Here is a 22,346-nt window from a genome sequence, read left to right as displayed (position 1 = left end):
TGACCTAAAACACCTTCCAATAAGCATTTTCCTGACCCACCTCACACGATATGCCCACGAAGAAAATTCATTCCTTCATCACGTCATAACGAGCGATGAAACCCCAGTGACTAACAAGGGTACAAGCATTCCTTCGGACACGTGTCATGGACAGGCTGAAAGCAGCCATACGTCAGAAACGAAAAGGGATATACTACAAGATGTTATATAGGGTGGTAACTTTTAAACAAATGGACAAAAATCACTAAAATTGTGTTCCATTGTAGTCGGCAGGGGGACAATATTAGGCATATTCTGCGATACAAGGTTGACAGTGTTGCCAGCCCAACATGAAGTTGCATTTTTTCAACTACGTCAGCTTGTTACACATTTCAAATCTACATATAAACTGAAAACATACAATACCAAACTTGTCATGCAAATCAGACAAAACAATCTCATCCGCTAACAACTAAATCCATCTACTTCATGTAAAAGTAATACACATCAACACAGCACATAACGTACTTTTAGCCATAAAAAGTAACCGACTAACTTACTCTGAATCCTAGAAACTCGTGAATTAATTCTTAAGAGCTTATATAAGCAAACTAAAATCTGTCTTTGCTTTTATTATTTTACATTGGTATGAAATAAGTAATAATAATTCATATATACAAGTGTGATAATGAAAAGTAAGTCAGAGAGAATAACATTACAATTACATTAAGAAAAAAAAATATTCGGATTCTAACCTAGTCATTTTACAGATCGTATAAGCTTTCAGCTAGTCTTGAGTATGGCTATGTGAACTGTTATTTTCACTGTTCTACTCATTAGGCCATCAAGAAACAGAATCGAACGCAGTCTACGAAGTGACCTTGAGTTTCGTAACAAATGTCTCAGTAACTAATTTCAAATTAAGTATATTTCGTAATCGCATTGTAGCTAAATGGTACGCGGGTCCAGTTCGTTTCTCGAAAAATTTCAAAGTTCTAAACAGACATGTCAATGCAAGACAAGAAAGCGCAAGAAAATTATTTGTACTAGGAGACCAATGCTGTGAAACAGCTACATGTCTTCCATGAGCTCATTTCGTTTGTAACCGTTGGAAAATGATAGAAAGGTAGAAAAAGGGGTTGTTGGAAAAATCTTGTCTCTTTCTCAATGATCTAAGTTGTATAAAAAAAAAGCTGAGCTCTTATATCTCTGGATTACAAATTTCAGATTTGGACCAAAATTCACATGAATATTGGGTGTCCTACTTACGTGGTTTGCCAAGTTGGCCAGACACCACTCAAGGCTAAAAGTATCAAGTGGGCCCGACAGTGGAAAATGATGTTACGTTATAGAGATCCTGTATATTATGTGATTTTGAAGTTCTGAATCACAAGCGACAATGTTCATACTGTTTTACTGCGGAAAAATCGCATGTAATTATCCCTCCCCCCTTCTTTTACATTGTAAATCAGTTACATGCAATCTGGAAAGAATTTTGTCTGCTTTACAAAGAGACACAACAAATCATTGGTGCTGTAGCTATCAATGTTGCATTATCTATTCATTTGATTTTTTTAAAGTCATAAACGAGTACAGTGGGTAAAACCATGAGTAAAAAGAATTATAACATGAAATTTCCCTGAGACTTATCTCTTGTGTATAGAGGCGATGAGAGAATTTACTTCGAGAAACTGCTGTCCCTATACATGACACCGAATGTTCTAATATTTTAAATAATATTTGTTCTCCTTGAATGGCTTATGTACAGACTGGTTAGAACACATATTTCTACAATTTCACATTTGTATGCATAAAATGGTCTAATAGTGTTGAATCGGCAAATTTTGGCAAAGTAAATGTATTGGATTCATCTTGCTGATGTAGCCTATATTAATGCATTGTTCTAGAACATTTAAGTGTTTCAAAAACTGATTAATTTGTTTTCTTTTACAGTAACCATCTGTGCCAAAATTGAACAAAATGTCTGGAGAAATCACCGATGAGAAGAGAGTAAGTGTCTCACTTTTTTTAAAGTCATATTTTGATTTTTTTCTTTAGATTTGTTCGCTTGTTAAAATTGTTTTCTGTGACAAGTAAACAAACAAAAGTTGAACCGCTTCATTCAGACTCAGTTTGTGGGTAAAGGCTTAGCGTGTTAAATAACTAACGGTATTTGTGATGGCTCAGGTACTTCAGATTGCCAGTTACGCTTGACAATACCTTTTACAGATAGTAACAGCGCTAATTGTAGAATTCTGACTTGTACTTGCGTGTGTTTGTTATATGAATATAAGCATAATAGCTTAATTAATATTTTAGAATCATCAGCGAAAAGCTATTCCAGTTCTTGCCATTAAGCTCAGAAAGATAATTTCCAGTTACTCGTACGTTTGTATGAAGCATATAAAGTACTTGAACCAATTAATTGGCATGATCAAATAATCTACGGCGTTATGATAATGGATCTCTAGGGTCCAAATTTTGGTGACTTAAAACTCACAGAAAAGACCGTAAAATTACCAGGAGTCTTTTTTAAAAATGTATTTATTTCATTAACTGTCTTTTCTTAGAAATTACGAAATTTTACAAGAAATTACCTTTATTTCTTCCAGTCTAATATTACGTATGACCAGGAATGAAGTAGATATTAGTTTCGAGAACAATTTTTGTGATTCTACGTGATACATTCATTGATTGATTTAAATTGTGATAGATAAAACAAGCAGTATGAAAATGAATGTACCCAGTTTATCTTGCGTATGTATGAATAATAATAATAATAATAATAATAATAATAATGAGGCAGGCTTCCAATAAGTTGGAGCAAAGCGACTTCACTTCTTAAACATTAATGAACGGAGATTTGCTGATTGATTCGAAACAAAAGAAAATGTTACATTGTAGTAGTTACCAAAGTGAAATGCTGTGTTTAGCAGACGTGAAAGTGTACAGGTAACATAGTATCAACCATGGTTACTTAAAAATCTATCTGCACAAAAGAAAGCGAACAGAGTTTTTCCTAATTTTTGTTTTCTAACTTCTGTTCCGTTGGCACTAGTTTCACATGATTTGGTATCTTTTTAATTTTCGTTTGACCGTATGTATATGGAAGGAAATGGTTTTATGGTTTTTCGGTGATCATTTTCTCGTGGTGCGTATAGTTCCGAATCTAAGCACACTATATAGCTTTCTCATCAGTGTGTAATATTGCCGTACAAAATATGGTCAGGTTGATTGAACGCCATAAACTCTGTAAGAGGAAGTGTCTTTGCGGTGATTACTTCCTGACGACAAAATCCGAATCTGTTCACTCAATGTCCTTTCCATCTATGGTCACTATCACCATGCAGATGTGATACGTGCACTCTCAATATACGTGAGTTGCGGAACAACAGAGCTACGCTCGTTTCACTTCAGTAATAATAATATAGTGCCTAGGTCTTCAAGACAACGTTCTTAATTTGTGAAGTGGCGCAGGAAAATATGTAATCTTCCCGATTTTACTACTTGTTATTTCCCATGCTACCATAATACGTAGAATTGTGTGCACACGCTGCCGCGAAGAATATAGCAACTAGTATTTGAGCATTGTGGCATTGAAGTCCGACAGACGTTAAGTTATTGTGCTAACGGTAGACTTATTTGCTTCTAATACCACATTATCATGAATGTGTAATATGTAGATATACTACATGTTTATAACTTCTGTGAAAGAAATGACTTTGCTATTGTTTAGAAATATAGCAACTATTCTCTACATAACAAACTCTGAACCGTACGGTATATCTTATTATATAATTGGAGTGTTTCCGAGTGCTCATGTGCGAGTTGAATGAATTCGTCACGAAAATGTGAAAGAAGAGGAACAGGTTTTTGATAATGGTGAACATTACATGTGGATAACGTATAATAATTTCTAATTGATATAATGGAATGCATATCCATTAACAAGAAAGAAATGTTCTCTGCGTGAAAAAACATCCAGAAATCACAAAATCAGCAAAGTGTTTTAAGACATTTCTCACCTCTTTCTTGGCATATCTGAAAAACGTGCTGCTACATAAAAGAGGCAATTTTACACATGTCTTTTATGTAGGCTTCAGATGCACTGAAGAAAAAGTGAGGAGCGCCTCAAAATAGTTCGTTAATTTTGTGACTCTTGAGTGTTTTCAGGTATGAGAATTTTAGTCGCTGTTGTATTAATTTCACCTATTGCGAGTGTAATATCTCCAGGAAAGCAAAAATTTCATGTGTCCGGAGTTTTGTTAGTACCTATTGTGAATTTCTTTCCCCAGGTAGAATTTGATGATGAGTTATTATGTTAAGGTTTCAAGGAAAATAGAAGGATGTAGTAGCGATACACACATTCTCACCGACCAATTCACAGATAACCGAAGAAGTAGAGAAAATGGGAAAGATATACAAGGGAGAAGAGGAGTACATGCGTAATTGTAATGAGACGTATAAATTTTGTAGGGGAAAGGACAGGAAAGTAGTACCGTAAGTAAATATAGTTCAGGCGAAAGAAATGAAAGAGGAGAGAAGCTGATCAATTCTTGTAGACAATTTGTTAGTTATTGGGCACACTTCGTTCAACCCAGATAAAGGAAGATTATATATATATATATATATATATATATATATATATATATATATATATATATATATATAATAAACCGTACAGATAGCCGAAGATATCAAATAGAGTGTTATCAGAGCTCCCAGCTGTCCTATTTTTTCTTATATTTTGGAAATTTGTGTATATTTGTCCTATATATGTCCTATATTTTAATCTTGCCCTTTATTTCCTATACTGTCCATTGATTGAATTATTGAAAATACAAGCCAGGGGCAGTTCTAGTGATGATTTAAATTGGTACGTATTAGCATATTAAAAATACATGCCAAGGGCAGTTCTAGTGATGATTTAAATTGATATATATTAGCAGTATGCTAAATGTGTCTTATTTATTTATTTTTTTCTGAGGGATTAGTCACTAATTCTCACTATTATTTTTATTTGCTTTTTCCTATTCTCCCATGTGCACGCTTTTGTTTCCTGTGTGCTTATTCTTCCCCGATGAAGCTTAGCTGAGGAACCTTGCCATACTCCAGTTTTTACAACGTGAGGTGTGTTGGTATTTACCAACATATCCCAACACTTTTCAGTGTTACCGTACATAATATGCAGGGTTCCCACGCGTCCTGGAAAGCCTGGAAATAAAAGTGTATTGTGGAAAAGACATGGAAAACAGAAAAATGGCAAAAAATCCTGGAAAAGTCATGGAAATTATTTATGAACTGGAAAGGAGGCCCCACACCATACTAAGTATGATTTTCATACTTTTGCAAACGTTTTAGATTTTTTTCGTCCAATCCCTGTATTTATATAGTGTTACCGATATCTTTAAAATACGATCAGTAGAAGTTATTTGTATGCAAGTCCCAAAGTTACAATTTGAAACATACTGACATAACAAACAATGCTGAAAAAAGTTATATCAGGTTAGAGAATTCTTTTTTGATCTTCTCCTCCATATTCTTAATGAATTCGATTCGCAGATTGTCTATGTTGGTTGTCTTTCCATTCCTCATCTCATGATGTAAGTGCAGCCTTTTCAAACTGGTCCCGAAGTATAATAAACCCTTCATCATCCTCGCTTACTACTTTTTTTCTACTTTAGCATCTAGGCTACGCCGCAGGGTTGTGAAAAACCCAGCTTAAAAAAAATAAAGCCCAGTGGGTTTTATTGGGTAAAATTGGGTTTTATTAAATTTTGTATGTATATTTAAAGCCGTATTCCTACTTAAAATACCATTTAAGCATTCATGTTCTATTGTATATATGAAACTACAGAATTTCCTTGTGCGGCTTCGGTGGCTCACCTGTGACGCACGTTCCTGGTTCGATACCAACTCTTACTAAGTGCGCTTTGTCGTGGATAAACACCGTGTGAATGGGTTTTCTTGCGGTTCTCCCGATTCCTTCTACTTAGCCTCGGCGCACAGTCGTGAAACACTGAATTAAACTTGAAAATAAAAAGAACAAAACGTGTCGCACACGGGGATTCGTGAAAATCTATCGGCGTTTCGTGGTACACACTTTCCACCATTGATACTCGCTTGTATTTCGATTGCTAGAAAGAAAGCAGACAGTTTTGTGGAGTACCAAAGAGGTGGGTAATTCTATAAAATATCGAATACAAATAAAAACCCCTATCACATTACGGATTCAAATTCCTGAGGCTACTGTCCTGACTGAAGATTCCTTTAGTTTCTCTCAAAAGACGCCAGGCAAACACCGCCTGAAGTTCAGGAGCCAGAGATAAAAATGACTTTTTTTAAATCATTTTTTTTTTTCGATTAAAGGGCCTTATAACACGATAATTGTACTATATGTCATACTTCGCTAGATACATAAGAGGATTTTGGGAGTTACACGATCTGATTGCCATTAGTATTAAGAAGATAGAGGTAATATCTTCAGAAATTTCCTTTTCTACTTGAAGCACTTTCGATTTGTAATTAACTGACACATGGAGAAAGATTTTATAATTTGCTTGTACTAATACGCGATTATGTACTACAAAAATTAAGGGAAAGTAGTCGCATTGCTTTTTTTTACAAACTAGCTGAAATGCCCTAGCTGAATCTTTGCACGAGGAGCATTAGATTCATGGAAAATATTTGAGCCTCCTCTCCCCCTTACGATACGTATATCAACGAAAGTGTGACAGTAAAAACTCATAAGATATTTTATTTTTGAGAAATTCCGAATCCCTTTCTCCCTTAATTAAGATACACCCTTTAAGTAGTTACATGGTAAAATCTCTGCTTGAGATAGGTACTAACTGTTGAAACATTCACTGAAAACTGTTCAACCGTTTGCCCGTGACGCGATCACAAACAAAATCCTTTTCATTTCTATATAATTGGCTGCTGATCATTGTTACAGCGAACTTGATCGAGTGCAAACGAAATTCGTTATGCATTAATTTCCGAAAACTTTTTTCCAATGGTATTCTGTTTTGGTCATAATCTCCTGATAAGCATATATCTGAAGCCAATTCTAAAACTAGGCATGTATTAAGAAACGCATTTGAAGAAAGTATGTGAAACTATGTGAAAGCGTACGGATGTCTGGTTTAGGTGAAAATTTTGAAGTGAAATTAGAATTCATGTCAATTAGCTCGCATTCATAAAACGTCGTTAGAATATAAGATTATGGTAATGTTACGAGTGTGTGAATTGATAAGGAAATTTACAAATATTGTTTATTGGTAATAAACAGTAGAGAGGGTTTCTAATGTTTGATGTGTACAGAGTTACTGTTGCATTTTGAAACATTGCTTCCCCAAATTATCATTTTGGCTCGAATATAGTATGACATTTTTAATATCAAAATAGCATCCTAGTCCTTTTCGTTAAAAAAAAAAAAAAAAAAAAAAAAAAAAAAAAAAAGTTTATTTCATACCATATAGAGCTGGATCAGTATCACTCTTCGGCGACCGTATCGTGCCGTTGCGTGACTCAAGTTCAGACGTATATGGGAAATAGGTAATCATGATGCGTCATATTAGACTGCGTTTTAAATGTCAAAACGTGCTTTAAACTGATAAGTTTTCCATTATATAATATTTTCAAAGTATGTGTAATATTTTTTATTATTATTTTGCAGGACATTTTGATTTTTCACTAAAAACCTCTGAAACTGGGGGTCGTATTATATACGGTCCAATATTGGAAGATTTAGTGGATTAATGCTCTTTTCTGTTTTGTTCGTTTAAGGATGAAGAGAAGGTGTATGGAGGATGTGAAGGCCCTGATGCTATGTATGTGAAATTAATTTCTTCTGATGGGCATGAGTTCATTGTTAAAAGAGAACACGCATTGACGTCAGGGACAATTAAAGCAATGCTTAGTGGTCCTGGGCAGTTCGCAGAAAATGAAACAAACGAAGTAAATTTTCGTGAAATACCGTAAGTATAGGATTTTAGATCAAATGGTGTGTGATATGAGGCCTTATATCTGGAAAACTACATATAGTGTAGCCAAACTCAAACTATCACTTAACTCAGTATGATGTGCTTATTCTGTAAAAAAAAAAATATGAAAACTCAATTTAGGGACCATTCAAAAATCTTGTGGCCCTTGATCCAAAAGCTAATTATTGGTCAAGATCGCAATCTTTTGATGCATTTTTTTTTTTTTTTTTTTTTTTTTATCATTCCTAAAATTCTTGTTAGACTGAAGATATATGAAGTGAGATGTCGATTTTTTTTTTTTCAACCCAGCTTATACAGAATAGCGAAATCGAGAATTAAATTTCCGGTACCATAGTCGTGTAATCCATCTGTCTTGGAGATGCTTACCTATATTGTGTAAATTGATATTGCATGATGGTCTGTACATCCGCTAACTGCGCCGCATTGAAGCCGGGTCGTGTGTCGGAGCCCACGTTAATAGTACGCCCGGTTTCTTCTTAATCTCAGTGTTTCATAAGGACCTAAAACCCAAAATTCAAAAATATAGACATTTTTAAGTCCTTTCTTATAGAGCAGAAAGTTGTGAGTGCAATTTGTAATGCCTGCAGTACAACTCAGTGTTATAATGTTAAATGCTGACAGTGTACTATTTATGTTATACGATTGTATATTGTGCTTACCGGTTGAAAATTTTGAATATTCGGCAAAATATTAAGTATTCAGGACTACAAGTGATAGATTCTCCATTTTCGTCATTCTTGATACAGTTGGTGAATGTGAAGTTCAAATGAAGTAACTAGGCAGAAAATCTATGGAATTTTCTAGAAACTTTAATAATATAATCTCCAGGTTCAATTAATTCAATGTTAATAAGGTACAGACCTTGGATGAATTTCTCATAATCCTTGAAACATTCACACTTCAAATAAACATTGATAGGTTTTTATGTTGTCTTTATTTCAACATGTTAAATTTGTTTGTAATCATGCGTTGCTAAGTTTTACTTTGTCGCGAAAGGTTGTTTCTATGATTAAATAAATTTCTGAAAATCCTTTATATATATATATCGAGTGTTCTAAAAACAGCTCGCACGGGCCACAGAGCACTATTGTATACCTCAAAATAAAGCAAAAAATATGTATAATTGTGTACCTTTAGGTCCTCGACTGAAGACACGATTCCACTATGTAGCAACGTAGTAGATAAAGAACCACGCAGTTCATCGATCTATTCATCAATTAGTTACATCGATTGTTTTCAGATGGAAGTTTACATCAGTAGATATTGATGCTAGTACCACCGTTTAGGTGGGTACAAAGAGTAAGCACAATTCACTTGCTAACAGGAGCAAATACTTCCCAGGTTGTCAAATAGTTCATACTTATTTTCTTACGAAATGAGCCTAACTTTATTGTTTTGTAATGAATATAAATCGCAAGTAAAGAATTGTTTAAAAAGGAAATGACTCAGGTCTAATGACTATAATTTTTCACACTTCTTATAGCATAAAACGGTGGGCGTTCAAAATGGCGTGACAAGAACTTAGGTTGGGGGTTACAATTAATCTTAGAATATCTTTAGTTACACCACCATACTCTCATCCAAGAATACGTATTTTTTACTGTGAAAAAAAAAAGAAAAAACTGGAAAAACATTCGTGTTTCCAAAATTGCATTTTCAGGAGGGTCACAGATTTTCCAGGCCACACGAGCCCTAGAACCCCAATAAGCCTGACTGGTAGAGATGAAACTTTTTCGTTAATGCGATATGTGCGAAACGTTAAAAAAGAATTTAAAAAAAAAATGCGTATATATTTCAGGAAACTTCAAACATCTCGTTTCAGAGCTGGAAATCACGTTTATGTTATCGCGACTTTTTGCGAAATTCGGCATTATATGCGATAAATGCGAATGAAAACGAAAAAGTGGAATTCTTGCTAATAACTAAAATGTGCATTTCCAATATTATTTAACTTAAAAATCGTTGTATTTACGAAAAAGCTTTACGAGTTATTTGATCCAGAAACTGTTTCACTTGATAATGATGTAGATATCAACAAAACTGAACTGTTGTTTAAATCCTTGACTGTGTTTTGTGGTGAAAATGTTCATGATTTGTTGGTTGCTTACTGTGTATTTAAAAGTAAGGTTATTGAAGTTCTCAACAGTGAGGATAAGGAAGTTGACATTGTATCATTGTTAAACAGTTTAAAAGTTGAACACAGATCTTTTGCCGTCAACTCGGTACGTTCAATATGGTTGCCAATCTCGAGTGTTGATGCCGAGAGGTCCTTTTCAAAGTATGGGAGACCCGGGTTCGATTCCCGGCGGGAGCTCATGTGGTTCGGATTCGATGTTAATCAGTAGGTCCACGTCTCATATAGCCTCGCTGCTGAACGGGACTTAAAACTCAAATTCAACTCAACTCAACTCTTTTCCAAGTATAATATGATTGTTACTGACACGAGAACAAACTTAGGAGAAGAATTGGTAATGTCTTGTTGCATGTTATCTTTTAACTAAGGATGACGTTGGAAGAAGCGTTTACATTTTTGCATTAATTTCTATATTTCAGTGAGTACATTAGTTAGAATGTGCACCTAATCAACGTATATCCTCGTTTTTATATCAGATACACCTTACTACCAAAAGTATACTGTTTACAAGTTCCATATATTTAAAAAACAAGTCCTACATTGAAAAAAAAATAAATGCGACATAAATGCGAAAATTGTGACAATTAATGCTACAAACTATCAAAATTGTTGCGAAAAAATTTCGTCTCTATTGATTGGCATTCCGTACCCCGAGAATTTCCGATTGTGAATTGGGAATAACAGCACACACTGATTTACAAAAATCGGCGCCTCTGCAACGAAATATTTCTAAGGATTAGCATTTTTTTCGCCGTGTTTGTAATATACGATGTAAATTTAACGTGACAGTTGTATCACTAGTGTAAGTACAGTGAAACATGTCGACTTGGCCACCTCTCTAAGTTGGCCACCTGCTTATCTTGGCCTAGTTCGTCTTGAACCTGCATTTTCCCATAAGACATTCGTTACTTACTACTCTATAAGTTGGCCACCTGTCTATCTTGGAAGTTGGCCACACTGAAGCAATGTTTACCCTATGATGATAATGATAAATTTACCTGCGTATCTTGGCCACGAAAAATACAATTTTGTTATTTTTCTTAACTCTTTCGAATTCCCATATGAGAGGCAGATGTTTTGTATTTGTGACTGGGCACAAAGAAGCATAGATTCGCACGATTTGTTCTTGGAGGTCAATGGCCAGAACACTACCCTCATAAAAGGGTGGTAAATGAAGATGTGACTAAGAAAAAGCACGTACAGGAATTCAGGAAAAGGTCGTACGTATTTGTTTACCCTGTCTGTTTTGGTAAAACCATTAGCTATATCGGCTCCTTTCATCAGCGAGAAACTTTAGTAATTCCGGAAAATTCTCAAGGTTAAAGCTCAATTGTCATTTATTGGCACCTGACTGGATGTCAAAAGGTAGCGGAGGTTTTGAGACATTAATTCTCTCAAGATTTTCTCAAAACATCTTTTGCTCCGAGGGAAACACTTCTATTAGTTCATTAACAAGAAGTAGTTAACTACAATATTAGAATGTGCATATCTGCCAAAAAGAATAAAGCAAATATGTCTAGAGTGAACCACCTTTCAGTAACATCTGAAAACAAGTCATATAAATTGCATATGAATTTCTCAAGTTATAACTTAGCTTTTCTTGTTTTCAATCTGAATAACTCAGTGTGCTATAATATCAATTTTAATAAACTGCGTACATACACTTCTATTTCATGGTTGTTTGTGTTATTGTGTTTTCAATCCGAATAATCCAATGTACCAGACTAGTTTTCAGGAAGAGAAAGGTATGCATATATATTAAACATACTATCAAGAGCGTCGATCCTGAGGGACCGAGGGGGCCTGCCCCCCCCCCCCAAAAGCTCATGTGGCCCCTATTTTATTTATGAGTATACAATATTTGGTATAATTTGAGTGTAATTTGTCTTAAAATCTTCATATATATATACCGGTACCTTCTGTATTTGAATGCCCCTCCCTCCAAATTTACAGAGAAATCGGCGCTCTTGCATACTATAGTAATATTTTCTAGTAGTGTATATTTTTATGATTACTCTATATACATTATTTATAAGTAGCTGTCGTGCCACTGCTTCTTAAAATTTTACAATCAAGTAATACTAGAAATCCTATTCTAAAAATATACAAATCACACTTATTTTCTGTAAGTTGGCCACCTGTCTAAGTTGGCCACTTTTCGATGGAACCAATGGTGGCCAACATAGACAGGTTTCACTGTACCTACAAATGCATTTTGCTCTGAGTACAGGTTTTATATGTGAGAATACTTTCAAGACGTTAAAAAAATAAAAATTCAAAATTTTTAAATGTGTTCCAGGTGGCGTGAAACAAGTGATCGTAACAATCGTCGTTTTGTATCAGTTCGCTGCGTAAGCTGTGTGACATGTACACCCACACACACACATGCAAATACTCAAGCATTTCTTGGAGATTGATATAACTTTATCAATGCTAATAGTATAATGAACATTACCAAACCAAATGAAATGTACGAGTAATGACAACCTATTCTTCAATCGAGAAAGGAATAGTCAATGAACAATGCTGAAACAGACGATTAGCCGATCAACATATTCGAAATAATCCTCAGATATCCTAAATATGACTGTTATGTAATAACTCATATAATTTCAATTTACTCTGCGTTTACCGTCTATAATTGTATTATATAGTGACAAGCAATGTAACTGCTTGGCGGATTCGTAGAGCAATGCTAATATAGTGAAACTTTTGGCTGTCCTTAGGAGCTGAAGGAAACTTCGGAGGGTATACCCATTATATAACCTTTTCGCTTTATTTTGACCTATAGACTAATGTTCTATGGGCACCATTTTTAGAACACTCTCCTTAATTTGACCTAATTCTAATATTCTGATGATATGGAAATGAATTCATTGACAAACTAAAACACCGAATTAGATGATGAGAATCTATAAAATATCTCCTAGATGTGTAACGATACAATACTGTGTATAAATGGAGAGTGACGCGAACGAGTAAGAATATGATGACATTATAATAGGAGATGAATTAGATTTTATTTGAATATAATAAGGAATAATAATGTACTACGGAAGGTTGTATGCAATATATAAATTTAAGTTTTTCGTTTTGTAGTAGTGCAACATGCCGTCTATCGAACTAACGGAGTATTCTCTGCAAGTGTAACTTCCATCCAAATGGACTTACCTTAGTGTCCAGTGTACTTTTTTCGTGTTTATTTGTTGATTACTGTCAGTATTTCGACTCTTGCTCTAGTACTATTGGATTGGATCAATTTTTATTTTGCCTAATAATTTATTGTATATTGAGCATTATCATTTTCTTTTGCATTCTTTTTATTTTTAATTGTGTGTTTATAATTTTCGAATTGGTAACTACAAGTTGAATTCATCTGTGTCAGTTGAGAGTATTGAATTAAACAGAATAGCACGTTTAGAGAAACAAACTCTAATTTACAATGGTAAATTATATATAATTATTTTCTGTAAAATATCAGTTTAATTTTAGACCATAGTAAAATTAAGAGTTTCTAGGATGTGCAGTCACTTGATGCGAATTTGGTGGACTTCTTGAAATAATAAACGAAGGAACTACGAATCCAAAATAAAACAAAATAGTTGAGTCACTACCATTTCGAAAAGTCAGAGAGAAGGGAAATTCGGATATGTTCCGAGTTTGTCAAGCATTCATATTTCTGGATTCTAGGAAATTATTATTGCTTTTTTAAAAAGAAAAAAGAAAAAAGTGAGGAGCATAGTTAAGAACTTCTTTTTAAGTTCAGTTAATAATATACATGTTTTGATTTTATTTTCTAGACAGTTTGTAAATTTGAATGGGAAGTCAAACCACGTATTGCGTTTGGACTAGCTCAAGTGATATTGCATGTACCATTTCAGTTTCTTTATTACAAATGTTATAATATGTCTTATTACAATTTCTGTATAACAGTGTTTTCTTTCTTTTTCCTAGATCACATGTTCTTCAGAAAGTCTGCATGTACTTCACTTACAAAGTGAGATATACTAATAGCTCGACAGAAATTCCTGAATTTCCAATTGCACCAGAAATTGCTTTAGAATTATTGATGGCAGCTAACTTTTTGGATTGTTAATTTAAGTCTCATATTTGCATTGTTATATATTGAGGTTCTAAATTAATACAAAAATGTTGAAGAGCATAATGTGAACATATATTATTGAATAAGCGAAGCAAGACTATACTTTTCTTTTTTTTTTTTTTTTTTTTTTTAAACTGTGAATTCACCGGAACAAATTCCATGTGCAGTTCTTCTCATTTCGTCATACCCGTCGATTTTGGTGTAGTAAGTCGAAGTAGCAGCGCTAATTTAGGAACAAGTTAAAATTAATGCACAACAACAACTTTACACGTGCATTTTCCTTCACATTTTCTGCATGTTTTGCTCTTATGACATGACATTTCATGAGAAGGAATGTTAATCTTGTGTAGATAATATTTTTTTTCGTTCGTAAGTGTGTGGAAGACCGTAGGTTTATATTTAATTTAAAATAACACAGTTAATTATTTTTTTGTCATTAAACTGTGTTTCAAGCAATGCTCTTGGGCAGTGTGGTCTTGTTATTGTATGTGTGAAAGAAATAGTTGTGGAATAATCAGCTGTAGAAGGGAGTGAGTTATGTGTATATTTGTGGTTTTTAACGAATTTCAAATTATATATATATTGGTAACTTTTCTGTGGTATATAAGTAAAGAAAAATACATATTGCTTAAGTTTTCATCCATAGCAATGTTCGCCTTTCACATTTCAAATTATATAGAATGCAAAATTTTTATTTGTCTCAAATAGTTGAAAATTTTCATTCATACGCAAAATAAAACCAAAATACCTATTTCTAGATACTAGGCTGTTATTAATTTTAGTGTTTTTTTTCTCTCTCTCTCTCTTTCTTTCTTTTGTGATGTGTCAGTTGAAATGATACAGATTGGTTACTTGCTATGAAGTCATGTAAAAGTACGACCAGTTTCAAATCATGAGTATAATATAAGCTAAAGAAGTCACATTTTTCGAAATGAAGTTAAATTCAATAAAATTCAAGTTTTAAATTAGAACGTCGTATTAATGTGTTATGATTTTTTTTTCATATATCAATATTTTAAATTAAAATAATTTTTGCAATGTTATATTAATGCGACCTTTCAAACGGAATAACCTAACTGAATCACATCTAAATTGTATTGTGTTACAAAATTTGCTGTCAGGACCACCGAGATCACAACTTTTCTAGTTTTACAACAATTGAGTGGCAATCTACTATTGTAATAAAACTGACTGTGAAAAGCTACATGTTCCGTCTGTTCTTTTTCCTTAGTTACGGTTATCTTAATTGAGCTATACACGTACCGTGAGACTTGAAGTTAAATACAGAGTCTGTGTGCCTGAGAGGTTACTTACTAATTATTTCTCCTTGTCGCTAAATATTGTAAATATTGTATCATGCAAGGTGAATTACCTATTATTAGAACCAATTTTTGGCATGTTCTGACGTGATTCGAGTTTGCAGCTTTGAATTTTTTAGTAGTTACACAAAATTTAGGTTAATGGTAGAAATTAGTCGTGGCTATAAAGTAATACCAAGTATTGACTTTATATACGAGCTACTACATGGCCGTGGTTTAAATCAGTAAGCCATATTAAGTCTGTCTGAACTGAGACATTTTCTATGATGTTCGTAAGAAAAGTGTAAACAGCCAACAATTCAACAGACACCACACAGATTTAATATACAAAAAGAGTGAAAGTCACGAAACATGCGAAGGCACACGCCTGCAGATTGATGATTTGGAATGGACTAACATGCCATTCGCTCATATCAATTCGAACTGTTCTGTGTGAAACATTTCGAACAAACCTGAGTAAAAAATGTACTAATATATATGAATACGGCATTGATGATAGATCTTATGGATATAAAGCATTAGTAGTAGTATGTAAAATTATGGCATCAGCCAAATTGTAAGTACTTTAACATAGCTTGATAAATGCCAGTAGCATTGAACGTAGCTGTTAACACTGAGATCTCTCAGTAGTTTCTCTTTTCAGACATTTCAATAACAATAACAAACGTAAACGTACTTTTGTATTGCATATTTTTTGAAAATATGACAAAGGCAGCCGTAAAAGATCGGAAGGTAACCTTCTAAAAGATACTTTAGACACTTTTTGCAGAAACTTTTAAAAGATACCTCAGCTCATTAGGTAGGTGATATTAAATCCGTTTCCCAACAGGTGTGTCGCGCAATTTTAGAAATTAGAAATAAATTTTATGCCGTACAGGAGGCCTATTAGATAGGATACGTATTTAATTTTTACCATGAAGTCTTTAATAATAAATTGAAGTAGATTTTGAGTTCGATATATATATATATATTACAGTACTTAATGCTTTGTGGGCAATGTCATGGGTGGTGTGTGGCCGGTTAAAAGAAGTTGGGAATCACTGTAGTAAGTCAATTCAAAGGAAGAATCAATTTCAAAATAAATAGGATTTAGAACTGAAGAGGAGGTGCAGTCGTTCAGTGGTGTAGAAGAAATTGGAAAAATTACAGATAACGCTATTATATAATAAATAGAGGAAAAGCCGATTTTTCATTCTTTGAATTTTAGTCAATGAAACTGAGTGCCTTGCCTGAAGTCGAGGAATGCTTCATGCTGTAGTAAGTAGTAGTGGATATATCTAGCTGGCATATGCAGTGATTTGTTAAAGATCAGATGACATTAATTTAATTACATGCTTAAGTAGCGCAGGGTGTCTATCGGTCACGAAGTCAGAAAGCGGTCATAAAAGTCAAGAAAAAGTCATGCAATTCAGCTTTTGGGGCACAATTTTTTATCTGTACAAATATAAGTAGCGACTGGAAAATTTTGTTCTATAAAACGTCAAAATTCACCGCCAAAAATGTTTGTGGTCGGTTTTAGACACTACCAAATCGCAAGCTTCTATCACATGCATGTAAACTGTCTAATTTGCATCCAAATTCTCTCTTGAGATTGTCCTTCACCTGGCATCATTGAACAGTGACGATGCAAATAGCATCGCATCGCCGAAACCACCTATGCATCTAACCAGTTTATTCAACTGTGAGAAGACACCAAGTTTTTATCGCTCCAGCGAACAGCCTTTGAAAGTAGAGATAAGATAAAGCTAAGTGTTAAAGAATATAGGCACTGTTATTAGTTTTTGAATGTTACGAAATTTTATGGTTTGGTAAGAAAAGGTCACAAAAAAGGCACGAAATTTAATTTTGGAATTTTAGTAGACACCCTGTAGCGTGACTAAACAATTATGAGACGTCTGATAAGTAATTATTCAACATGCACGAGTTATCCACATGTCTATATTATAGTCTATCGTTTCTAACTAACTTTGCACGAACAATGACGTCACAGTTTCTAAATGTAAACTATATTCTAGTGTTTCTAGTGTAATATTTACACTATTGACTAACTACTCATCTTTATAACAGAAATAAATGTCATCATTCGTAGACAATGTACGTTAAATAACTGAAACTGTTAGCTTTTCCTATTAATTTATCCTAGCCACCGGACTATTGCATCTCATCTTGAATTCATAATGTTAGTCTTTATGAAAATCTAGGATCTTGATTCCATCTGTTAGTGTTCCTTGGTTATACTCTTTAGACATCTGTCATACACCGACACGAACAAACAAATGCCATGTAGTTTGAGATAGCAAGTCAGATTATAAGGAATTTCTATTATTTTACTTCTTAGATTAAAACTGTATGTATGTAATACCATTTTTTTAAAGTATATTTTATTCTCTCATACATGACCACTGAAAACGTACCCATATCATCTTAGGTTTACGATTTTGTCACTTTTGCCGATGCAGGTTCTGATGCAGGAGCTTCCATTTCTAAATTTATGCATCCCGTGTTAATGAGACTACACTTAGGTGGGTAAACAAAGAACTTTGAGTTAACAAATTTCATCTTTCACATATTTCCCCAGGAGGCGTATATTAGTATTACGAATGAAGAGGGGAGAACACAGATAGTCTGTTGGAATTTAAGGATTTCTTCAGTACCGAGTTTATATTATGTGAATCCATAGTTAAAGTGGGATCGAAACTACGTATAATGCCACTGGGAATGGAACCCGAGTATTCCGCCCCATAAAGTGAGACTGCTACATTCACACACTTGGCCTTCCTAAAATGAAAACAAAAGTTCCTTGTATAATTTTGGAAAAAGTTACGGAGGAAAATCATTCCCATATTACAATATGATGCGGTACGTTATTTGCAGGAAAAAAAATCTTGTCCCTACATGATTTCGCCCCGTGTATGTGCTCATGTTGGCAAGTCAGACTGTACACGGAAGTCTAAATTAATATACTGTATTTTATTTCATTATAATATTAGTGGTAATAAGAAACAAGAGAATCGTTTAGCTGATTCGTTGAAAAAAAGTTTCCCAATGAAAATACTAGACAAAAATGCTGTTACTTAATTTAATGAAACTAAAGTGCCTTTACATAGAACACTTTAAATGTGAATAACTGGCCGCTGAGGAGTATGTGCTGTATTTGTTCTCCTAACTTTATGATGGCACAGGGCTTTTAATTTGCAGCTATCAGTGATTGAACTTCATTTCTTTGTGTAATATTAAAGTTGGAAACTGGAAAGGTCTTTTAAGATGGAATTACTTCCCCGCTTACAGCCTTCTATATTACATGTTACTAACGAGAGAAAATAATAAAATAAAAATAAAAAGCAGTCTTCGGAATAAACTATAGACTGATAATACTGAATCGTTCCTGAAATTCCAGCAATTTTTGAACCACCTTTATGGCCGAGTGGCTAACGCACTTTCTGTGCACGTGGCCTCGAATTCGATTGTCGGTGGGGATTTGCCGGGTCGGATCTTTAAAATGTAGATGCCATCTCATACAGCCTCGGTACTGAAAGAGATGTTAAACTTAAATGAACCTATCAATCCAGCAGTGCTTGGATGACCTTCACTTGCTAGCTGGATGGGGTGTCGTTATACAAGCCTCAAAAATACATATTAAAGAATTAACAAAGTTTCGCTTCATACCTACATTTTTTATTTTTATTTATTTTATTTTATTTTATTTTTACTGAACAGCGAATCGTATTTTTCTGTACTTCCGTAATACTTTTAATGGGAATATTCATATCCAAAGTATTCTGTAAATTACGTTAAATTATTGCAAAATATATCTTACCCAAAGTAGAAAATACAATAAATGTTTCCGTGCGAGTTATTTTTATTCTTGTCTCGGGTTAAGCAGAAAATCATGAAATTACGAACCATAATTAATTGTTGATTTTCTCTTAATTACTAGGTCTTCGTGAAAAACAGCTACAAAAATACCATTACAATTTATTTTGTAGCTTAAATCAAATCTCGCTTGTATAAAACTTCCTTGGAATAAGTTCACCTTAAAAAGAGTTTGGAAATAAATTAACCTTGGATTGAAATCCGTTTCTTCCCACCCTATATGATGAAGCGTTTAGCGAAAGAATGTGTGATTGTTGTTACTATTTTCTATTAAGCAATTCATTTTTCTCTCTCTTCGGTATTGCTTGTTCCAGACGCATATATAATCAGATTTGATTATAAATAAGCTTATTTGTCATTAAATACATGAATGAATATTTCGTTTCAAGAAAGAAAATACAGTGGTGACGTTAACATTCCAAAATAAAACCTAAATATGAAAGGTTAAGAATTTTAAAACATTGGTCGTGTACCATTTCTCGTTAACATAAAGTGTTCACCAAGATATTTCCTACTGAGCGCATTATATTTTCACCGAGACATTTTCAGAGTTACTATTTTGAATCTATTCATATCTGTACGAAACTTTTGTCAAGGACTTTGATATGAAGAAAATTCTGAGTACATATTTCCATAGTATAAAAGACATGATTTTCTTCAAGCCACAGAAAACTAATCTGGTTATTCCTAAATCCTTTTTTTAAAAAAAGTGCTGGTAGATGCTTCCGCTGTACAAGGACGAAATCATCTTCGTGAACGATGGAATTCTTTCCTGAAGTTTCCTCCAAGTTGGAAACTTCTTTTCAGAATACATTGTAAGCTGATTAACGAAATTCATTACTTTATCAATTTTACTTGTGATTTAAGTTGATAAAATTTGCTAAGGCTATATCAAATATTAAGTTGTACAAATAAATTATATTTGTGGATAGGAAAGTTAATAATACACGCTATAAAAGCAGAAATTATTTCTAACTAATTATGTTTGTAAGTCTTGTCCAGGTAATATATATATTCTGTATTATACCTGTACATGATTTTGATACAGACATGATTAAAATTGGATAACCGTAATACACACAAAATTAAATTTAAATCATTGTCAAATGCTTTGTTAACAATTTTACATGATTGAGACAGACTACATCTTGTCATTAATATTTCAAATTAGACTTTCATTATAAAAGAGTGAATATTATACATTTTTGTGATTATAGTTTGGTTTTTGTTATAAAACTACTATAATGTAAAGCAGGGAGTTTTAAAATATGAATTACATGAAGGAAAATAAAAATATTTAATTTTCAAGAACATGTTTATTTCTCGTATTTATATATACAAGGTGTGTGAGAAAAGTAATGAGACTGGCAACATTGCGGGCGATCTGGCAACGTTATGTACCGGCCTATGCTAGACCGGTTTGTTTATTCCTTCCACTTCCTCAGTCCACTTACAACTCCGTACAGCTAACACATTATTTTTGACAGCACCAACAGTGAAGTTGTGTTTTTATTGTGTGTTACAGAAATCGAGCATCGGAATTTAGAGCAACATTGTGCAATAAAATTTTGTGTTAAAGTTGGTGAATCCGCGAGTGTGACTTTTGAAACAGGCCTATGGGGAACACTGCTTATGAAGAACACAAGTTTTCCGCTGGTACAAGTCATTTTTAGAAGGCCGAGAACATGTTGAAGATGAACCTCGCTCAGGGAGACCTTCAACTTCAAAAATGACGAAAATGTTGAACGTGTGAGGGCTCTTGTGAGATCAGACCGTCGTTTAACAATAAGAATGATGAATGAACAGTTAAATTTAAACACTTTCACAGTACATCAAATTTTGACAGGATTTGAACGCGAAAGATTTGTGCCAAAATGTTGCCGAAAAAGCTCACAGCTGAACAGAAGGACAATCAAAAAAACGTGTGCGTTGATCTTGAGAGGATTGCCAATGACCAAGAATTCATCAATTGTGTGATGAATCCTGGATATTTGAGTACGATCCAGAAACAAAGCGGCAAAGCGAAGAGTGGCACACTCCATCTCCTCGGCCGAAGAAATGTCGAATGAGCAAATCAAAGATCAAAGCGATGCTGCTTTATTTTTTTGACAGTAAGGATATCGAGCACAAAGAATTTGTTCCACCAGGCCAAACTGTCAACCAAGTGTTCTATAAAAGTGCCATTGAAAGGCTCAGGAAAAGAGAGATTCGTGTGAGACCAAACACTGCAGACAAGTGGATGCTTCATCATGACAATGTCCCGTGTCACACGGCCATTTCCATCAGTGAATTTTTGACCTCAAAATGCATTACTGTTGTTTCTCCACCCCCCTATTCACCTGATTTGAGTCCTTGTGACTTTTTCTTTTTTCCGAAATTGAAACATGTCCTAAAAGGACGCCACTTTGGAACTCTGGAGAACATTTAAAAGACTGCCCGATCAGTTAAAAGCCATACCAGTTGAAGACTTCCAGCGCTGCTACCAAGAGTGGGAACAACGACTCCGCCGGTGTATAGCTGCCCAAGGGAACTACTTTGAAGAGGATAACATTGTTTGAAAAACATAAAAACTTTAGTTAGTACAAAACCAGTCTCATTACTTTTCTAACACACCTCGTATATATAACCTGGATGGAATTCTTAATTCGAATAGTCTTTAAACTTTCTTCCGAGTCATTGATATCGCAATAAAATGCTAACATATAAATTTTAAAAATAACTAAATGCATATTTATTAAAAACGTATATACTTTAATAACCACATCAAAACATGGAATGCTCTAGTAAAATTCCTTTATCACAGATATTACTCAAATCCATTTAGATTGACAGACTGCCATCTCCAAGTATCTTTACCTGAAAAACAAATTTAAAAAAAAAATAATAAAAACATAGCCTCCAGATTACCAAAAATTAAATAGTTTAGGTTTTCA

General features: G+C 33.9%; 1 protein-coding gene and 1 long non-coding RNA gene across 4 annotated transcripts in view; one reads left to right on the top strand and one right to left on the bottom strand.

The window, feature by feature from the left end:
• LOC145674001 (elongin-C) overlaps positions 1-20,111 on the top strand; it is a 38,442-nt gene extending 18,331 nt beyond the window's left edge. For all 3 annotated transcript variants that reach the window (XM_081743829.1, XM_081743832.1, XM_081743835.1), the window contains exons 2-4: positions 1,933-1,989; positions 7,768-7,958; positions 14,074-20,111. In XM_081743829.1, the coding sequence (XP_081599955.1) occupies positions 1,960-1,989; positions 7,768-7,958; positions 14,074-14,215 (363 nt within the window). In that variant the 5' untranslated portion in view covers positions 1,933-1,959 and the 3' untranslated portion in view covers positions 14,216-20,111. The remainder of the gene's footprint in view (positions 1-1,932; positions 1,990-7,767; positions 7,959-14,073) is intronic.
• Positions 20,112-20,391: 280 nt separating this feature from the next.
• LOC145674010 (uncharacterized) overlaps positions 20,392-22,346 on the bottom strand; it is a 32,309-nt gene continuing 30,354 nt past the window's right edge. The window contains exon 3 of the long non-coding RNA XR_014128872.1: positions 20,392-22,269. This is a non-coding gene — a long non-coding RNA (uncharacterized LOC145674010). The remainder of the gene's footprint in view (positions 22,270-22,346) is intronic.

This window comes from Thermobia domestica, chromosome 2 (genome assembly GCF_964235325.1).
Source record: "Thermobia domestica chromosome 2, izTheDome1.hap1.1, whole genome shotgun sequence".
Lineage (NCBI taxonomy): Eukaryota > Metazoa > Arthropoda > Insecta > Zygentoma > Lepismatidae > Thermobia > Thermobia domestica.
This window is presented reverse-complemented; position numbering and strand designations above follow the sequence as displayed.